Raw genomic sequence first — 19,266 nt, 5'->3', positions numbered from 1 at the left:
TGGCGTTATAACCCAGGGATACTCAAAGCATAGGAAGAATATGGCTATCTTCCTTATGTAAAGATATGGGACAAAGAAGTCATTAAAATAAACACAGAATGCAGAATATATTTACTTAGCACAGTTAACTCTCCTCTGCCACTTCTGAAAATTTATATCCTCTTCTGATACAGACTCATTCGCCCGCATTACACTCCTTGTCTAGAATGTCCGACTCTTCAGTTCACCCACTCACCTATCCATCTCCACCCCACCCCACCCCCGGAGACTCTGTTAACCCATGTAAAATACCATTGTACCAAGGAAAGAATTCAATAGAGGTTAGTTGCTGTAGCTTTTATTCATGAAGCCTTACTATTATTATGCCATTAATCTCCCATACCACTGGACTGATTTATATCACTACGGACTATACTAAACATACTTACAGCGAAAGTCACATCACAAGGGTAATGAAACGAGGAACTGAATTCAGAATTCTATGTGGGCAAGTATACATGGATGCAGATAACACGACTATTCTGAGAAATATCTTGGTAATATTTTTACCATATTCTCTATTCCAAACAGCTAGTCACCTGATAAGGCATCTGACTTATGTCTCAGAATTCAGCTTAAGAGTTTTCATGGTTAATTTTGTCCCCAAGTTTACCACCCCCTCCTAATGAGACTATAAACTCAAGGTCAAGGACCACATCTGTATATCTTAACCTATAATAATAGGTTTGAAATAATAAGTGTTCAAAACTACTTATAATAATACATACCACTTGCTTATTATTCACATATATTAATTCCATCTCCACTGCTAACTTCAGACTAACTTCACTGAGAACAGAGATGTCTTAAATGGTTGTTTTTCTAGATTTGAGAGTATTGCTTATTCAATTCAAGAAACACCTTTAAAAATCAATGCAGCACTTGCTGAAACCAAGATAATTTCTTCCCTTGTACCATGATGCTAATACCAGCCCTTAAAACAGAAATAATTGCAGAATTTTTTAGAATTATAGTTTTACTAAGTCCTTGGCTTCACATACCTTAAAAACATATGGATTAAGCCATTCCTAATTTTAAAACTCTTAATATGGAAACTTCCCAAATCCTTTACTATATAGCATTATATGTTCAAGTAAACTCAGCAAGTATCCTGAAAAAGTTCTAAGTTTCTCTAAATATAGTAAACTCAAGTTAACTGCACAATTATGAATCCTCTTAATTTTAGTAACAAAAACCAAAGCATTAATATGCTGAATATAAGTAAACGCATGAGTGAAGCAGAAGGCCCAGCCCACAGAAGAGGCAGAAAAGCTGCTATTCCAGCAAACATTAAGTTTACCAAAACCTCAGCTGATGCAAGAAATGTAAATTGAATATCACCTAAAACAGGTGCTACAATGAAGATCCCAAATGATGGTCTGTTATCTCTTCAGTGATTCCTCTCAGTAGTTTGTGTAATGAGAAAGATACCTGGGAAAAAAATGGCGTGGCCTAATATCCAGGCAGCTGAAAAGTAATACTAGCTGGTTAGAAGAGGCAGAAGCAGATTATCTTACAGTGCCACACCAAAGGCTGAAATTCCCCAAGTCTTACCTCATAGCAGTAACTGGAAGGGCAAAACTTGTCAAAAGGCAGGGTGAAGAGGAGATGAACTCTGCAATTAAAAGTCTAGTTTTCTGACAGAAGTATTTTGAGGCCAAAATGTGAAAATCAATACTAAAATTCCTAATGACAGTTGAGAAATAATTAGCAAACAGGTCTGATCACGAAGTTAAGAACTACGGAATCTTCTCAAAAACGAGCCTAGTGGGCTTCCCTGGTGGCGCAGTGGTTGAGAGTCCGCCTGCCGATGCAGGGGACACGGGTTCGTGCCCCGGTCCGGGAAGATCCCACATGCTGCGGAGTGGCTAGGCCCGTGAGCCATAGCTGCTGAGCCTGCGCGTCCCGCAACGGGAGAGGCCACAACAGTGAGATGCCCGCGTACAGGAAAAAAACAAAAACAAAAACAAAAAACCGAGCCTAATTTTTGCCATCTACTGAGAGAAGGGCCCAAATACTTTTTGATCTGAGATGGAAGGGCAGACATCAGGTCTAATTTCCTCTGGAGACTAACCCACCCGCTTTCCCTAGGTGGGCAGAAGAAATGGAAATACATGCTTGATAAAGGAAAAAACTAGGAAGCTGCATGACTGTCTTGCAGAAAAATAAGCACTACTGCCTGTTGCAGCAGTAAAATACAGAGACTTCACAAATGTTTTTATTCTGAAGTCCACAAAACCCCACAAATTTTGTACTATACAGCCTTAACGTATTATTTTACATCATAAACTTGCACTAACAGCTAGCATCTCTGCTATCCCCACATAAGGAAAAATCAAGTTAATTCAAACTACAGACAGCAGTCTACAAGAACATACTAGAAACAAAAGCTGCTAAAGAAAGCTAAATATTATGGCTATCAGACCCCCAAATAAAATATTCTCTTTGGCTTTATTTTCCCTTCAGCCACATGTAACCTGATTTCCCATGTTTGAAATCCTGTTGTACGTAGTTTTTTAAAAGTAAAAGGGGTAACAAATAGTCTACTGTGACATAAACCAGAGTGCGAGGTAAATATTTTATTAAAATATTTAACTTGATTAATATTAATTTGCACCTTTTGAAAAATACGTAAAAACTTAAACCACAATTTGCTTTTGTTTTAAACATTTTTTAGTGCATTAGATACTAAGCAAAAGGTTTTCCTATAAATACGACTTGACAAATAACTGAGTAACTCACAAAAAACATGTATTAATTCTTAAACAGTACTGACTTTTTTAAAATCTCTGAATAAACAATAGTTGAATGAGTTAAGGGAATGATTGCCAGCTTCCACTAAAGGAAGAATTCTGTGACTGAACAGAGGGGCAGTGGGAGTCGACACTTAACCAGCTCCTGCCTACAGAACAAAACTTTTTAAACTATTAAGCAGGGAAACTGAACAAGAAGTAAGTTTGACCTCCACTGCTTTTATTGCCCCAAAACTTACCACAAAGACCCTTATATACAGTCCTAGAAAGGGAAGCAATTTCATAAAAAGATAAATAAGATCTAAAAGCACATTTAGTTTTCTTTTCAGTTCATTTACAAATTAAATATCTTTTCATGTTGTCACTGCCTATTCATGTATCTACCGTAACTTCAACACGTCTACTTAAATCGAATTTCTTAATCTCCCATTTAAGAACCTCAATAATCTCAGCCCAAATTTCCTGTTATTTCATAAATGTGGACCCTCTACTCCAGAGGGCCATTAGACCCTCACCACAACTACTCCTTTAAGCTCCCAGTCCTTTCTACACCTATCGGAACAATCAGGGCCAGCTCAAGCCCCTCCTCTCTCCATAAATTCTTCCTCAATAACTTCAGTCTCTCTCTAAACTTCTGAGTATTCACTGTATAAAACTCAACTTTGTACTTAAAAACAAATATGCACAATGTTATATTCTTTTGACATAATTTGAATTTATCTGCAATATTAGTACATTTTGAAATAAGAGATCTCATTTTATAAGTCTCTTATTTCTCCTCAGCACTCTCCGAAAGGGTAAGCCTTATATGGAACCAGAAATGCACATGCATTCGTTACTGATGAAATATGTGTACAATGAAGGCACTTCCAACAATTTATTCAGTACAGCCAAAAAAGCATGCCCTAATTCATCTGTTTCTTAAATTAGACTCTCATATCAGGTTTTCTAAATGCAGAAAACTTGCATTTAGAATATTTACAGAATACTTCTCTATGCTAATTATACATAGTTATCAAGTCAGTTTAAGAATAAAAGTGATTATCAACTAAATGAAACATAATGAAACTCAAAGGACAAAAACTAAGTCATTTTTTATTCTTCCCAGCACAGTCCTGTGGTGCACAGTAAGCACTCGATAAAAACTTGTAATGATATAAACAAACTTTCATCTACTAATGAACATAATCCCCAAATGCTAAACCTGGAGTAACCAAGTCACTCAAACAGTCCAGTGCCTTAACAATCCCTTAAGTACCTGATTTTAATGAGCCTAATTCTGAAAATTTTATATTCTAGGATCCTACACTCAACTACCAAGCCCTGAAAAACTAAAATAAGCCAGTTGAGGGAATTCCCTGGCAGTCCAGTGGTTAGGACTGTGCACTTTCACTGCTGAGGGCCCGGGGTTCGATCCCTGGTTGGGGAACTAAGATCCTGCAAGCTGCCAAAAAATAAAATAAAATAAAATAAGCAAGTTCACAGTAAACTGTGTCAATACTTTACTATTATTTCACAATATAGTTTCTCAATGTGTCACCAAAATGAACTCTACCACTGCCACCTACCATGTACAATACATTATGTTGGAGCCTTGTGCCAGCCTCTGTGAGGAGAGAAGAATGGGACCTCTACCCCCAAGCAGCCAAAGATATCATAAGAAAGATGTAAACAACTAATAAGACAGACTGTGAAAGCCATAACTGAAACAAATAAAATGTTGCAGAAGGGAGAAGGGGAGAAGAGAGTGAAGACTGAAAATCTTACAGGAGCTACTGAAAGAAAGTTAAGGGTGTTTGGGATTGACATACATACACTAATATGTATAAAATGGATAACTAATAAGAACCTGCTGTATAAATAAATAAGTAAAATTAAATTTAAAAAAGAAAGAAAGTTAAGGGTGTACATGTAGCTACAAAAGGTACAAGATGGGGGAGGGGTGACAACCCAGGTAGACAGACAATCAAAGTCAAGGCAAGAATGAAGTTCCTGGGTGTGTTCAGAGAGGAACAAACAGCCCAATCTGACTGCATGCAGCCAAGAGTGCAAAACAGGATTACAAAATACTGGGGCCATAGAAGTTACAGAATTTTCACACATTTGCTGTTTACAAGGCAACTACAAGCACTTGGGTTTTACAAATTTTTTTTAAAAAGGGGGCTGGGGGAGGCCCTCCATATGATCTCCATGAACCTGCTCTCTAAGGACACAAAGCAGCTTAAATTACAACTCAACAGTGAATTACAAATAGGCTATCTGTACAAACTCACTTTGGGTTTCCAGGGCATCACACGTTTACCAGTACGAGGACTTCAAAATGAGTTAATGTGACCTTAAGACGGCACAAGGTACATCTATTTATTCAGAACGCTGCCCATGGGTGGAATGAGTAGGAGTTGTGAAGTCAGGGTGGAACTCACTGGTTTTGACAGCCAACAAGTTGATTAAGATACACATTGAAATGCTGTAACTTGAAGTCTTGAAGGCTTGTTGATAGACACTTCAGCTTATAAATAGCATTCAAGAATCCATGTAGGGGTAATAACATATTTATAGAAATAAATACACCCTTTCTAAAAAGAAACAGAGTAAGCTAAAATGATGTATAAAACTCAATTTTGGGACTTCCCTGGTGGCGCAGTGGTTGGGAGTCCTCCTGCCAGTGTGGGGGATGCGGGTTTGGGCCCTGGTTGGGGAGGAGCCCACGTGTCACAGAACAGCTGGGCCCGTGCGCCACAGCTGCTGGGCCTGTGCTCCTAGAGCCTGTGCTCCACAAGAGCAGCCACTGCAATGAGGAGTGGCCCCCGCTCTTCGCGGCTGTAGGGGGCCCGCGTGCAGCGTCAGGGACCCAACGCAGCCAAAAGTAAATAAATAAATCTATTAAAACAAAAAACAAAAACAAAAAATACCCCTCAATTTTATATTTAACACGCACACTGTCTCAAAACATACTTAGCGCTTCATGAAGCATTTAAGAGATCAGCTAGTACATGCAAATAATGGACAACTGAAGAATATGAAATGGCTTGCCCTAATTTTTTTTAATATATATGATTCAAAGTAACTTGCAGTCTCTAAAATATATACCAACAGATTAAGAATAAAACTCCCAAAATCTTGTTAGCATTAATAGTGATCCAAAATGTTTATCAAAACAAATCAAACAGGACATTACATTAAACCATTACAAAATATTTTCACTTTCAGAATCATCTTATTCACACAAGACTTATTCCTTTAATAAACGTTTAAAGAATCTTTATTAAGGGCCAGGCACTGTGCTAGATTCTAGGAATAAAAGAGGAATGACTAACTTCAAGGAATTCATAATCAACTAAGGAATACTATTCTATGCTCAAAACAGTTTCAAGTAGAATACCTACATACATAATATTGATAAAAGTATGTTCTAGGTAGAACAGTGTTAACAAATGAGGAAATGGTCAATGCAGCAATGAACAGTAGAGGAAGGGCTCTGTGTTCCAATCCATCTCTGTAGCCTAAACTCCTGAAGAGTGTTGAGCATTTATATGACAATTAACTCTAGGGTCAGTGGCCATAACCACATATTTCAGGTTAGGCACCTGAAGCTCACAAAGGTTACATTACTTGCCCAAGGTCACAAACATAGAAAAGGCATTGCCAGAACTGGAACCCAAGTCTTTTACCTTCACATCAGATATTCACTTGAACAGTGCTGTTCATTAATGAAAAAACAGAGTAACAGGCAGCTTTTTTACTCTAGGCCCCTAGAATGACTTTTTATATCAAGCATAACTGCAAAACTGACTATTAACAGCTCCTGCACACTCAAGACAAAACCGGTAAGTCTGAAAAATCGCCAAGATTTTTCTTCTGGCTAATCCAGTTTAATGAAACTACTGAAGAATCAAAACCAAAATCTCTAAGTCCTCAGAGAAAAACTATCGAGCACACTTATCAGTCTACGAAACAACTTCTTTTGCCTATACCCTGAAACTATCAATAAACTGGGATAAAGAACTGCATTTTTAAAAATCCAGGACATCAGCCAAGTTAAGTTTTACTTAAATAAAAGTCAAAAGACTGGTTCGGCATCAGTATGCTTATCTATTTACCATAAATAACAGCAAGCACACACTGTGTACAGAGTAACCTAGCAGACCAGGTCGAGACTGTAAAGAACAATTTGCTAGAGGTTTATGTCTTTAAGAAATCTGCAGCATAGCTGTCTGAACTATACCCAGGCACTAAAAGAAAATACACAAATGTAAAGCTAACACTACGTGTTAAGAACTACAAGCACCAAAATTATATAACAACCTACAAATTATATGTCTTATATAATATCCACCAAATTCTTACTCTTCCACCCTACCCAGGCACTCTGATGGCACAGTAGTGAGGAAGATGTCAGAGACTGTGAGCCCTACACCAAACAGCATCCTGAGAAATCTGTTGGGGCCAAGAACCTTTCCAAGCAGGAAGACTGGCTGCATAGCCAGCAAGGCCAGGGTAACATTACTGGTTTGGAGTGGGGAGGAAAATGGGTGTTATTTTCAATCAGGTTTATGAGTATACCTTCAGGCATAACACAATGACATTTAGATAATCCTTGCCCTCAGGAAGCATATAATTCAGTCAGGGGAACAAAAGCAATGCATGTCCACAAACCTAGCACTATAATCACAAAATGAAGCACATATAGATAACAAAGAAATAAAAGGAAAAGATCATGGGGTAGAAACTTTTGAGGAAGTGCTTGTGAGTTGCAGTGAACCTAAAATGATTCAAATGTGGGAAAAGTGCATGTCAGGCTGGCAGTAGCAAGAACCTGAATGAAGACGAAAAGCAACAAGCAGGCTGCTTTTTCAATCTGAGTCCATCAAATTACCTCAGGAAAAATGCAAAAATAAAGTGGCAATTGGTATCACATTTGCTCACAAAGAACCCCACCCATCCACTTAAAAGAATTAAAAACAAAAAACTCCCCAGATTCCGTAAAGAAAACAGATCAAGATTCAGAAATGTTTTTCCTTAATTGTAGTCTCTGATATTAGAAAGTCAATTTCATAAGAGCCACAAATCAGAATAGGTATAAATTTTGTCCATAATAAAAACACAAAGAAATCTGTCTGAAGTTTCTCTCAACAGAATTAACAATGTTTGGGGAACAAGCATACTGATGCAAAAAAAAAAATTACTGTAACATAAAAATTGGGCCCAAGTTCCACTACCAATCTAGCAGAAACTTCAAATTATGAAGTGCTATAAACTTCGTATCTCCAACCTACCTTACGTAGACACCGCCCACCACCACCACTGAGGAAAGTTATCTTTTTGTAATTACCTCAAAATAGATAATGTAATTTTCTAAAGTTAATGACAATTGTCTTTAACTTACTTAGCAGTTTGTAGTTTTTCACAGCCCTTATGTCCACTGGATCTCACAACCAGCTGGTAGGCAAGATAGGGACTACCCACCCCCATTTTACAGATTAAAATAAATGGAGGCCAGATAGGGTCAGAGAATAGCTCAAGGTCACACAGCTACTAACTGGCAGTGTTATGAATTCCCAGGCCAGCATGTGTCTTCTTTGCTAGGATGATGTCCTTAAAATAGGATCATACAACCTTAACCAGATAACAAATGCAGTAAGCTTGAAAGTTAGAATGGAAAAGTAAACATTCCTTCAAATTTACTTTGCTAGGTGAAAGCACTGATTTTACCCTGGCCTAGCATCCCATTCATCTTAAAAATATTTGTTTAGCACCTTCAGGAACTCTAGCTGCCAAAAGCGTTCTAAAACTTTTAGAAAGTAAATGAAAAATAAAACAAAAAGCCTGTTCAGGGACACAAATTAAATAGGAAACGTCAGCTGAACAGACTTAAAAACCACTCAAACTCCTGAAAAAACTGGGAAGCGAATGGAAACAATGATAATCTTCATTACAGTTCTTCGATTCTTATGGATATTGGCACATTCACAGAAAGGCAGATGTGGACAAAGTCCACAACCCCCAGCCACGTTAATGTGCTCTATTAAGCTTAAAATAAATGAAATAAAAGCTCCCCAATTTCACAAAGATGACATAAAAGCTGGGGCTGAATGTGGAGCAGGGAGTTTCTAAAACAATTGGAAATTGTGTCTCCTCTAAAATTCACACTTAACACTGATCTCTTCGCATGCTCTAAATATGAAAATAAGCCTCAATAAAACTCTCTGCCATTTATCGTCTCTAAACCTCTGATAATACCACTCCTCAGCTCTAACTGCTCCCCGCCCCACCCCACCCCCCGCCCCGGGTAAATGCGACACACACAGGCCTCATACATAGGCCTCTTGCCTTTTTCTCTAACAACTAGGACCTTTGTTCCGAACGTCGGTTTTTTACCCCACTCAATAGCTCTTTCAACTTTCTACCCCGTATTTTTTTGTTTTGTTTTGCTTTTGGAGAGGAGATTCTGAGCCTCAACTTTCCGGGTCTTTAACAAATGAACTGCCAAAAATAGCTAAAGAGACTGGAGAGGAACAGAAAGTTCAACACACCACGGAAGGGCCTACAAACCAGAGGAAAGCCCGGGGATCGGGTGAGCTGGCAGTCCAGGCAAGATCGGGGAAGGCCGACGAGGAAGGGAGGCAGCAGAATAGCAGTGAGACGTCCACTCAGAACAGATCCACGGCGCTATTAAACGTCCTCCCGCCCCACACAGCCCCACGTTCCCACACTGACACTCTCTCTCCCCCAGTGACCTAACGAAGCAACTGAACCATAACCACCGCCAGGCAGGGAGCTTAAGCTACACCTCCTCCAAAGTAAAACGGCATTATCAAAAACAAACCAATCTGTCTTAAGGGTTTAGGAGCAGCCCCTTCCGTTCCTTCCTCGCCACACGGGGTAACCAGTTGCCTCCGTCTCCCAGCAGTTGTTCAAATGTCTAAGATACCCCCAGCCCCCCCGCGCCCCACGATGTGCATGTGTTTTTAAATCTTTGGGTTTTTTCCTCCAGCAAATGAAAGATTTCTCTTATTCTGAGAAAAGGAGCAACACGAAGAAAGAACAGGATTGGGAATTTTACCACCTTCGTTATCTGAACTCCCCTCTAACTTGTTTCAGAACTAGAAACCCACTCACTATGCAGGAGGATGGAGGAGAGAGGGAGGGTGAACCAAATGGACAAACGTTATAATAGGTTTTATGTAATCCACATATAAATAAATTAATAGCCTGACTCGCTTTGAATGCTAATACGACTGGAGCGACAACTGGTCCACCTCCCTCCCACAGGTCCTGACCCCCTCCCCCCAATTTCCACGCTGATCTATTTGGAAGGATGCTCTGCTCCTCTCGGCCAAGTTTCTCGGCCTCTTTCACGCCCCCCTGCATCCTCTCTCGGCGTCATCCTCCCTCAGCCTCAACTTCCCACGGCTGAAGCAACTGCTCAGCGCAGACCCCGTCTCCGGCCTCGCCCGCCCTCAACCGTCCCCCTCGGCAGGAAACCCCTTACTGCGGTCTAAAGTCACTCCGGCCTCTCCCTCCTCTGACCCTCGCTTCCCACAACTGTTGTCACACGAGCGGCTCCCTAGTTTCCATTTCCGGGCCGTCCCCGGCCCAGGAGCCTCCCCTCTCCCGGTTTCCGGGCCCCCCATCCCATTTCCGGGGAACCCTTGCCGTATTCACACCCCCCACCTGCACTTCCGGCCCCCCACTTTCTCTCTTCCTAGACGCCCTCCCAGCTCCAAAGCCCACTTCCGGCCCCCCCGACCCCCGCTGGGCTCCCCCAGACCCGCACGCCTTACCCCGGTTCCGTGTAGGGCCCTCCTCATGGCGGGGGGCCGGAGGGGGCACCCAGCGATCCCCCCGCTCCCGCCCGGTCCCGGTCCCTCCAGCCGCGGTCTCCCTCGAGCGCCTAGCCCGTAAACCCCCAGCCCGGTCCTTCCACGGCCCAGCCGCCGCTGCCGCCGCCGCCGGGAACAGGCCGAGCAGGGGCCGAATCGCGGCGATGACACAACCGAGCTTCCTGGGACTTTCTGTTCCAGCTCCCCCCCCCACTACCCCCCCAACCCCTCAGCACAACCCCCTCCCCCAGGCCTGGCCCCGCCGCTCGGAACTGCGCCCCAATTACCTAGTTGGGCCCCAAAGTCTCCGGTCCGGACTCGGTGGCGCGGCAGTAACTTCCACTCGCTCCCCCCACCCCCCCCAGCGGCGGCGGCGGCGGCGGCTCCTCGGGTCCCTTCAATTATCAGCTGAGCCGCAGCACCGCGGCCGGCGTGCGCCTCCGTCCGCACCGCCTCCCTCCCCGCCCGTTCCAACACCCTCCGGGAACTACTTTTCCCTTCGAATCAGCCGGACAGGCTCGGCCGCGGGACAGGCCCCGCTGCCTACTCGCAGCCCATCACATCGCCCCTCCCTCCCCCAACGCCCGGCTCGACTTCCCCAGCGGCCTGCGATCTCCTCCCGATCCCTTCGAGGGACCAGGAAGGGGAATGTGGTGCTTCGCTTGGTATCCCTCCGCCGGGGTCACCCCCTCCCCTCGGTGGTAGCAGGAACTAATTCCCCTTCGGGTCACCCGGGACCTCAAGGTGGAAATTTCACGGCTCAGAGTTCCCTCTAACCCCTGGAAGAGGGAACAATCACCCCAAGTTAGAAACACCCCGCCAAGTCAAAAGTAGGGTTCGATTTAAACCAGGGCTCTTGCCCCATGACCCCAATCAGGCCCCGCCCCTTCCTGGTTGTCTTAGCGACGGTGGTGGCGTCCCAAGATGGCGTCGTGGCTGCCGGAGACTCTGTTCGAAATTGTAGGACAAGGCCCGGCGCCGAGTAAAGACTATTACCAGTTATTGGTCACCCGGTCCCAGGCAAGTGCGAACCGCGGTTACCCTCTTTAGTAACTCTCTTCCCGTCCCGGTGGAGCCCGGAACGCGAGCCGCGCTAGGCCGAGAGCGGCTGTGGCCAGCCGGAAGCGCCGGGTCCCTGCTTCGAGCCGGGAGATTTCCCTCGTCACCTCGGCCTCCTCTGCGGGCCCGGCGGCCCGCGTGTCCCTTCCCAACCCCAGCCCGGCTCGTACCCGGAGAGCCTTCTTGGCCTCCTCACAACGCCGCCCGCTCCCTTCTGTCACCCCGGGTTCCTACCCGCAGAGTTCCCTCCGCGCGGAAAGAAAAACAGGCGTCCCTGGCTTGCGTGCAGCCTCACCTCAGCGTGGGAAGGAGGGAAAGAAAGACTCAGCCAAGTGTCCCAAGGAGGAGCCGGCAGGGGAGGAGAGAAAAGGAAGATCTCTTTTCCAGGGGAGGGTTTAATTATGGGGGATTTTTCACGTCTTATTGTGGTCTTTACGTGTACCAAGGCCACATCAAAACTTCCTTATTTCTAGTAGGGATTGATCGTTGAGAGCTTACTCCTTACCTTTTCGGAGCCCCTTCTATCCCACTGAAAGTGTGCGGGGGGTGGTACAAAAATGTTTCAGCTGCTCTGCGCGTCAGCCCCACCCATTATGACATCTGCTTCACAACAATAAGACCGAGGATTATGTTATCGCTCAAGTAACTATCGGCCTATTTTTATGACTACTTTAGCTGTTTAAGGTGGGCTTTGTGGATGATTTATTGTGCCCATGAAATGATCGAGTTAAATGGGTCCTCCACTCGGAACTCGTTTCTAATTCCTCGCTGAGCTTACACCTGTCACCGAGATATTCGTGCACCTTGCACTTTCAAAAATGGTATTCCTAAAAAATGAAATTTAGAACTTGGTATATATTTGTTTTGGTGTACGTATTGAATATTTCATCAGTTTGTTCCATGAGCCCTTCAATAAAATAGACAATGATTTTTAGAGCTTCAAAAGCATCTTTTAAAATAGAAATAATGTATATTTATTTCTAGATCTAAGATTTATAAATATTACAAGCGTAATATCAATTGATAGCGTATCGAACTTAAATTTTTAATTGAACACTTAAAGAAAATTTTTACATATTTAATTGGAATTTCTTTAATTTCTTAAAGACAGAAATGTACTCTTCTTGTACATTTATTTTAGGGTTGACTGTTTTCCATTTGCTATATAAGATGTATGATCCTAACAATTCTTCACATCTAGCATGAGTGATTGAAAACAATATTTTATGTATTCTGACTTCATTTTCTATTTTATCTACCTCAAGTAAGTTAGAATGTTCTAATTTTTACTTTACAGCCTTTTCCATAGCTTGTCTTTAAAAATTGTTTTGAGTGTTTCTTATTCTTGCAACTCTGGTATTATAAGTGTATTATACTGTAATGTTGTAAGCCTCAGCAAGCTAAATTACTTGTTTACCTTTCTGTTTTAGAAAATTAACCATAGCAGTCCTCCTGTTATTAGTTTTCCCCAAGAATGGTCCTGTTGTTGATGTTCTTCAGACTTTGCTCCCTAGTCTAACTTGGGCGCATGCCTTCCTTCAGCTACTGTTTCATGACATTTTTCTTGCCCCTCCCCCAGAAGTATTCTTAATTTTTTTTCTTTCTTCTGTTTTTTTTTTTTTTTAACACGTCAGAAACTCTCATCTATTTCAGGCCCTGGTTTTTTTCTGTCCCATTGCTTATATGTAAAATCCTTTGCAAGTTCTGATCTTTTTTCTTCTTTTAAGCAGACTGAGTATATTCACTACAGTTCTACCAGTGAGAGTTAATCTCAAATCTGATTAATTCACTCTCTTTTTAAAGTAAAATTTGTTGTAAAAAAAAAAATAGTAAATCTAAAAAATAGTCTTTTCAGTCAACCATCTTGAGAATATGCTGGTTTCTAACCACAAGATAAGTTTTCTAAGTCTCGACACGGGAAACCAAACATCCAGTGAGAGACAATCTGACATAAATAAGTACTAAAAGACTAGAATTACAATGTGTTTTATAAGATGGACTTTTTGCTGGAGTGTCTTTCTAAAATTGATTCTTGTACATATTTTCTCTTTCTTTCTGCCTTTATTCCCCAAAATGTTGTATATTATCCAAAATATGCTCCAGATTAAATGGATGCTTCTTTCACTGTGATTCCCTTTTTTATTCTTTTTCATTGCTTTTATTTTTATTCGCTTTAAATCCAAATAACTGCACATTTGACAATGATTTAAAGGCAGATATATCTCTCATTAGCATCATACCACTATTGCCATAGTTCAAAATATATAAACATTGTACATTAGTATTTCCTTTGCCTTCTTGCTTATACAGTGACATTAAAATCATACTTTTATGCTTATAGAGACATTTCCAGTTAATAACTTGATGCCATGATTTTTTTTTCTTTCAGAAAAGGGACTTAGAGAATATAGCTTGAGGTCAATATAGTTTAATTCTCAAATCTGATCTTTATAATGATGATCCAGAGGCTTAGATAAATCAGTGCCCTGCTTTCTAAATCAAAGATTTACCCAATTATTCTTTACTCTAGTTCTATATATATAATATATATTATATTGGTTTCTAATTCTTTGAAAACTAGTAGATTCATAGTGAGTTAGGGCTAGAAAGAATCTTGAATATTACTTAGGCCAGGGATATTTCACACTTAGCTTCTAAGAAAGTCTTAAGTTGTGTTTCTGAATGAAGATCCTTTCCTTGATTTTATTTTATTTTTTTAACATAAATTTATTTATTTTTGGCTGCATTGGGTCTTTGTTGCTGCACACGGGCTTTCTCTGGTTGTGGAGAGCGGGGTCTACTCTTCGTTGTGGTGCATGGGCCTCTCATTGCAGTGGCTTCTCTTGTTGCGGAGCATGGGCTCCAGGACACGTGGGCTTTAGTAGTTGCGGCACACGGGCTCAGTAGTTGTGGCTTGTGGGCTCTAGAAGGCAGGCTCAGTAGTTGTGGTGCACAGGCTTAGTTGCTCCGCGGCATGCAGGATCCTCCCAGACCAGGGCTTGAACCCGTGTCTCCTGCATTGGCAGGCGGATTCTTAACCACTGCACCACCAGGGAAGCCCCCCTTTCCTTAATTTTAATCAGCAACTTGTCATTTACTGTGGGGATGCAAAATATAAGAAGATTCCTGCCTTTGAAAAATTTATCATTCCTTCAACAAATATTGAGCATCTTTTATATGCCAGGTACTGTTCTAGATTCAGGAAATCATCAGTGAACCATACAAAGTCCCTCCTCTCATGAAGCTTATAGTCTAGTGAGAAGAATATAGTTAGTGACTTGATTTATATAAACACTCTAATGGTTTAACTTTTGTTTTAAGTCCAAAGGAGGTTCTTGAGCAATTGCCAAGTTAATGAATAGCGCAAACATTTTAAAATCTATGAGTCCAGAGGAAGCAAAAATCACTTTAGACCATGAGGTCCAGGAGGGTACTGTTACAAGTATTTTACTCTTGGAATTCTGTCTTATTTGTCCTCTTGAAATAGAAATGTTGCTTAAGGTGGTCAGAACTGGTGACTTAGGTTTAATGTGACAAATATTGGGAAACTGCTAGAAACAGTAACTATATGCTAAGTAGATGAGAGTTGGCAGATATGGCCTTTTGCTCCTAATAACACAGGTGGTTGCCCCAAGAGCACCAATATGTTATAGTCGCTCCAGCAGATGAAAGAAAGAAGGATGAAGAATTACAAAATAGATTAGTCTTATTTTATCTATCTTATTAAATCTTACTCAAAACTCCAAAAGGATACCTGAAGCTAATGTCATCTGAAAAAAAAAAAAATCCGAAAGCTCACTCCCCAAAAGTGGCAAATATCTTTCACATGCTTTAGAGCTGTAGCACTGACAAACTGAGAACACCTGAGGTCCCATGCCAGCCTGTGACAGGAAGCTGTCATTTCAGTGACTTCACAACAAAGAATTGTGCTGGTGCCACTTCAATCCACAGAAAGATTTAAAGATTTAAATTAAAAGATTGAAAGATTTAAGTTTAAAGATTTAAATCTTTCAATTTGAAAGATTTAAAATTTAGTACAGTCTAATAGAAATGTCAATCCATGCACCCTTTGGCCCAGCAAATCCATATCTAGGATTTTATATCCAAAAATGCTTTCACATGTGAGCAAGAATGTACACCAAAGTAAAATAATTGTAAATCTTTCCATAAAATATGACTCAGTCTTTTGAAAAAGATGTGATGGATCTTTTATTTGTTCAATAGACCAAATAAAATCTTAAGCAAGGAAAGCAAGTTGCTGAGTTCAGTAAACATAGTATGATCCCATTTAAAAAAGAACATTAACAACAGTTTTTTATTTTGTTTTAAATAAATGTTGGATAAGCTAGAGTGATTCACTCTTATGGATGGAGTTATAGATTGCTTTCACTTTCTGCATCACATATTTCTGAAAGATCTGAATTTTTCTACAGTAATATTTTTATAATCAGAGAAAAGCAATAAAGGTTTAAAATGAAAACATAAATGGATAACTTACTTTGAGAAGTTGCCCTGCTCTGTGTGTCATCTTCCTCCTGTTTCACCGGCACCACCTTTGAGCCACTTCCCACACTAAATGATGGCCAGCATCAATAACGGTGTCATCAAAGATCCTGCTGTGTTTTTCTTTGCGGGGGTGAGCCTAATTCCACAAATTTAGAGGAGGTGCAAGTTGGGTTAATGGTTGCTTGTAAAATTTTAAGGAGATTTTAGTGTCTAGAAACTCCCTGGCCTTACGTTTATTTTTGCTTTCGTTTTTGTTTTCAATGTAAGTAGTAATTACTTTTGAGAAACTAGGGAACTGCCCTCCCTTGCCTTGTTGGGTGTGTGATTGTACTAATGAGCTAAAAAAGAGATGTGGAGGGCATTCCCTGATGGTCCATGGTTAGGACTGGCTTTCACTGCTGTGGTCTGGGTTCCATCCCTGGTCGGGGAACTAAGATCATGCAAGCCATGAAGTAAAAAAAAAAGGAGAAAGAGAGAGAGTTGTGGAGAATGAAGTCAGGCAAAGATGGTCTACTGAATAGATTTATTTGCCCTCCGGTAAAGCTTAAAGAACAAAAATTCTCAAATAAATTGAAATCATGTCTAATAGACGCCAGATTGCACATTTTGGGAGCTGGATGGGGTGCAATTTGATATTACAGTGGTATTTTCCCAGGGGTCCCAGGAACCCCTAAATCATGCTCTGCCCTAGCCCTGCCCCCCCCCACGTAAGGTCCCCAAGAGTCATATGAGTGGAGAAGATAAAGCAAGGAGAGTAAACAGGTTTGCCTCTGCTTACTCTTTCCTTGTCCTTAATGGAACTTTCCCACTGACGGCACTTCACAGCCACGATGCCCATTCTGCCCGGTGGCCACCAGCCACAACCAAAACGTTTCTACACAGAAGGAACTACTGCTGCTCTTCTTAAAGTACAAAGGTCAGTGGGATGCTTGCATTTGCTTACTTTCCTCTTCCCCATTGCTTAAGGCCAGACTTACCCTTCTGTTCTTCAGCTGTCTCTCAGAGGCTCTCATGTTCCTCTGCCCCTAACGGTAAGCTTTTCCCTTCTTTGCTGCACTTCAGAACTTTCAGCCCAGCCCTGCAGGGCCTCCTCTGGGAGCATTTGGCTTTTTCTTCCGGCTCCTGCTGACAGCAGCACCTGCAGTGAATGTACCCTTCCCTGCATGGCACGGTCAGCCAGGTGCTCGTGCCTTCTCCCACACTATTCCTCTCCTGTTCCTCGTATCTGAGACTCCGGAAAAATGATTCGCAGCTTGTGACACTCCAGGATGTACCCCATTAAAGTTGTGAAATCATGTTTACTCAGAAATTTAAGTTCCTTTTAAGTTTTTAAGGTGACCTGTGGCATTTTTCAGGGGAGAGGGAGAAAATAATACCAACGAGGTGATTCAAGTTTTAAAAATAACAATATTCAGTCCTTTATCGTAACCCAGTGATCAAATGGCTCCTAAATCCTCATTTCAAAGTTACATAAGAGGACTTCCCTGGTGGCGCAGTGGTTGAGTCTGCCTGCTGATGCAGGGGACACGGGTTTGAGCCCTGGTCTGGGAAGATCCCACATGCCGCAGAGCAACTAAGCCCGTGTGCCACAACTACTGAGCCTCCACTCCAGAGCCCGTGAGCCACAACTACTGAGCCCACATGCCACAACTGCTGAAGCCTACGTGCCTAGAGCCCGTGCTCTGCAACAAGAAAAGCCACCGCAATGAGAAGCCCACGCACTGCAACGAAGAGTAGACCTCGCTCGCTGCAACTAGAGAAAGCCCGCGCGCAGCAATGAAGACCCAACGCGGCCAAAAATAAATAAATAAATAGCTTTATATTAAAAAAAAAATTACATGAGGACTTGATAGAGCTCCAGGATCATCTCCCAGGTAAATCGTTTATTCAGCATCTCTGAGTGCCTACTCAATCTGGGCAGTTAATTTGGTCTCACCCTCCATTGACACAGATTTGCCTCCTAATTATATGGGGCAGTAGAGCACTTAATTGGGAGTCACTGAGTCATGGATCCTTTTATTCCTCCTACTAGTCTGTAAGCTCTTGACCTGAGGCAAAACACTTAATTTGTCTGGGCCCCGGTTGCCTCATCAGCATAATAAGGTTACTAGTCTAAGAGATCACTAAGGTTTATTCCATCTCTGAAATGCTATTTCACATGAAAGTAGTGTTTGACCCTAGAAAAAGCACTGAATTTTTTTTTTTTGAAAAACTGAGGGTACATCGCAGATCCTGTACTAGTAGCTATATGACTTGGTGTAAGTTTCACCTGCCTGCGGTTCCATTTCTTCATCTGTAAAATGGACAGTTCAACCCTTGGCTACTTCACAGATAATGGTGAGAACCAAAAAATATAAAAAGCACTCCAGACCACTGTTTCTCCAAGAGAGGTCATGATCAAATAAGATTGGAAAGTCCTGGGTGCAACACAATTCTATTTGCTTTTCTTCTCCGAAATTTCTCAGAGGCTTTAAAATCCTGTTGTGCAACAGGAATCTCTGAGAGGAAACAGCAGCCCGAGCTTTTCATACGGGCATGTGACTACCAAACTCCTTTTCCTCTGAGCATCTCAGGATCTGAGGTTCTGTGGATGCCCTTTGGAAAACACCCAGCAGTGTGCCTGGCACAAAGCAGCAAATACTGAAGAAATCTTTAAGTATTTATATTGCCTTGTCTTCTTCCAATACCAAATCAGTCAAACTTCACTTTTCCGTGAAAATCATTGTTCTAACTCGTTAGTCATCTCACGACTTGTGTTATTTCATTTATTATTACCATCAGCTTATGTTTCCACAGAAATACCTATTGATGTCTTGATTGGGATTGTAATGATCCATTTGTGGTGAATTGACATCTTTACAATGCCAAGTTTTCAATCCACAAATATAGTATATCCTTCCTTTTAGAATTTCTTAGATATGCTTTAATTTTGCTTAAAGATTTCTTATAGGGCTTCCCTGGTGGTGCAGTGGTTGGGAGTCTGCCTGCCGGGGCAGGGGACACGGGTTCGTGCCCCGGTCCGGGAGGATCCCACGTGCCGTGGAGCGGCTGGGCCCGTGAGCCATGGCCCCTGAGCCTGCGCATCT

The 19,266-nt window shown here is 41.8% G+C and overlaps 2 protein-coding genes across 22 annotated transcripts in view; one reads left to right on the top strand and one right to left on the bottom strand.

Annotated features, from left to right (window-relative positions):
- TRIP12 (thyroid hormone receptor interactor 12) overlaps positions 1–12,200 on the bottom strand; it is a 147,422-nt gene extending 135,222 nt beyond the window's left edge. For 4 of the 21 annotated variants that reach the window (XM_082658075.1, XM_082658077.1, XM_082658085.1 and 1 more), the window contains exon 1: positions 10,903–11,093. The gene's annotated coding sequence lies outside the window, so the exon portion shown is untranslated. Of the gene's footprint in view, positions 1–1,380; positions 1,448–1,593; positions 1,655–9,325; positions 9,424–10,284; positions 10,385–10,576; positions 10,598–10,902; positions 11,095–12,179 lie in introns of those variants that run through there. The other 17 variants (XM_082658078.1, XM_082658095.1, XM_082658079.1 and 14 more) reach the window with 12 other exon arrangements.
- FBXO36 (F-box protein 36) overlaps positions 11,540–19,266 on the top strand; it is a gene marked incomplete at its 5' end in the record, with an annotated part of 100,877 nt that continues 93,150 nt past the window's right edge. The window contains one exon of the mRNA XM_082658096.1: positions 11,540–11,635. Coding sequence (XP_082514222.1) covers positions 11,540–11,635 — 96 coding nt within the window. The remainder of the gene's footprint in view (positions 11,636–19,266) is intronic.

The sequence above is a fragment of the Grampus griseus genome (genome assembly GCF_964374135.1).
Source record: "Grampus griseus genome assembly, chromosome: 7".
Lineage (NCBI taxonomy): Eukaryota > Metazoa > Chordata > Mammalia > Artiodactyla > Delphinidae > Grampus > Grampus griseus.
The sequence above is the reverse complement of the archived record's forward strand: the minus strand, read 5'-3'. Positions and strand labels throughout refer to the sequence as shown.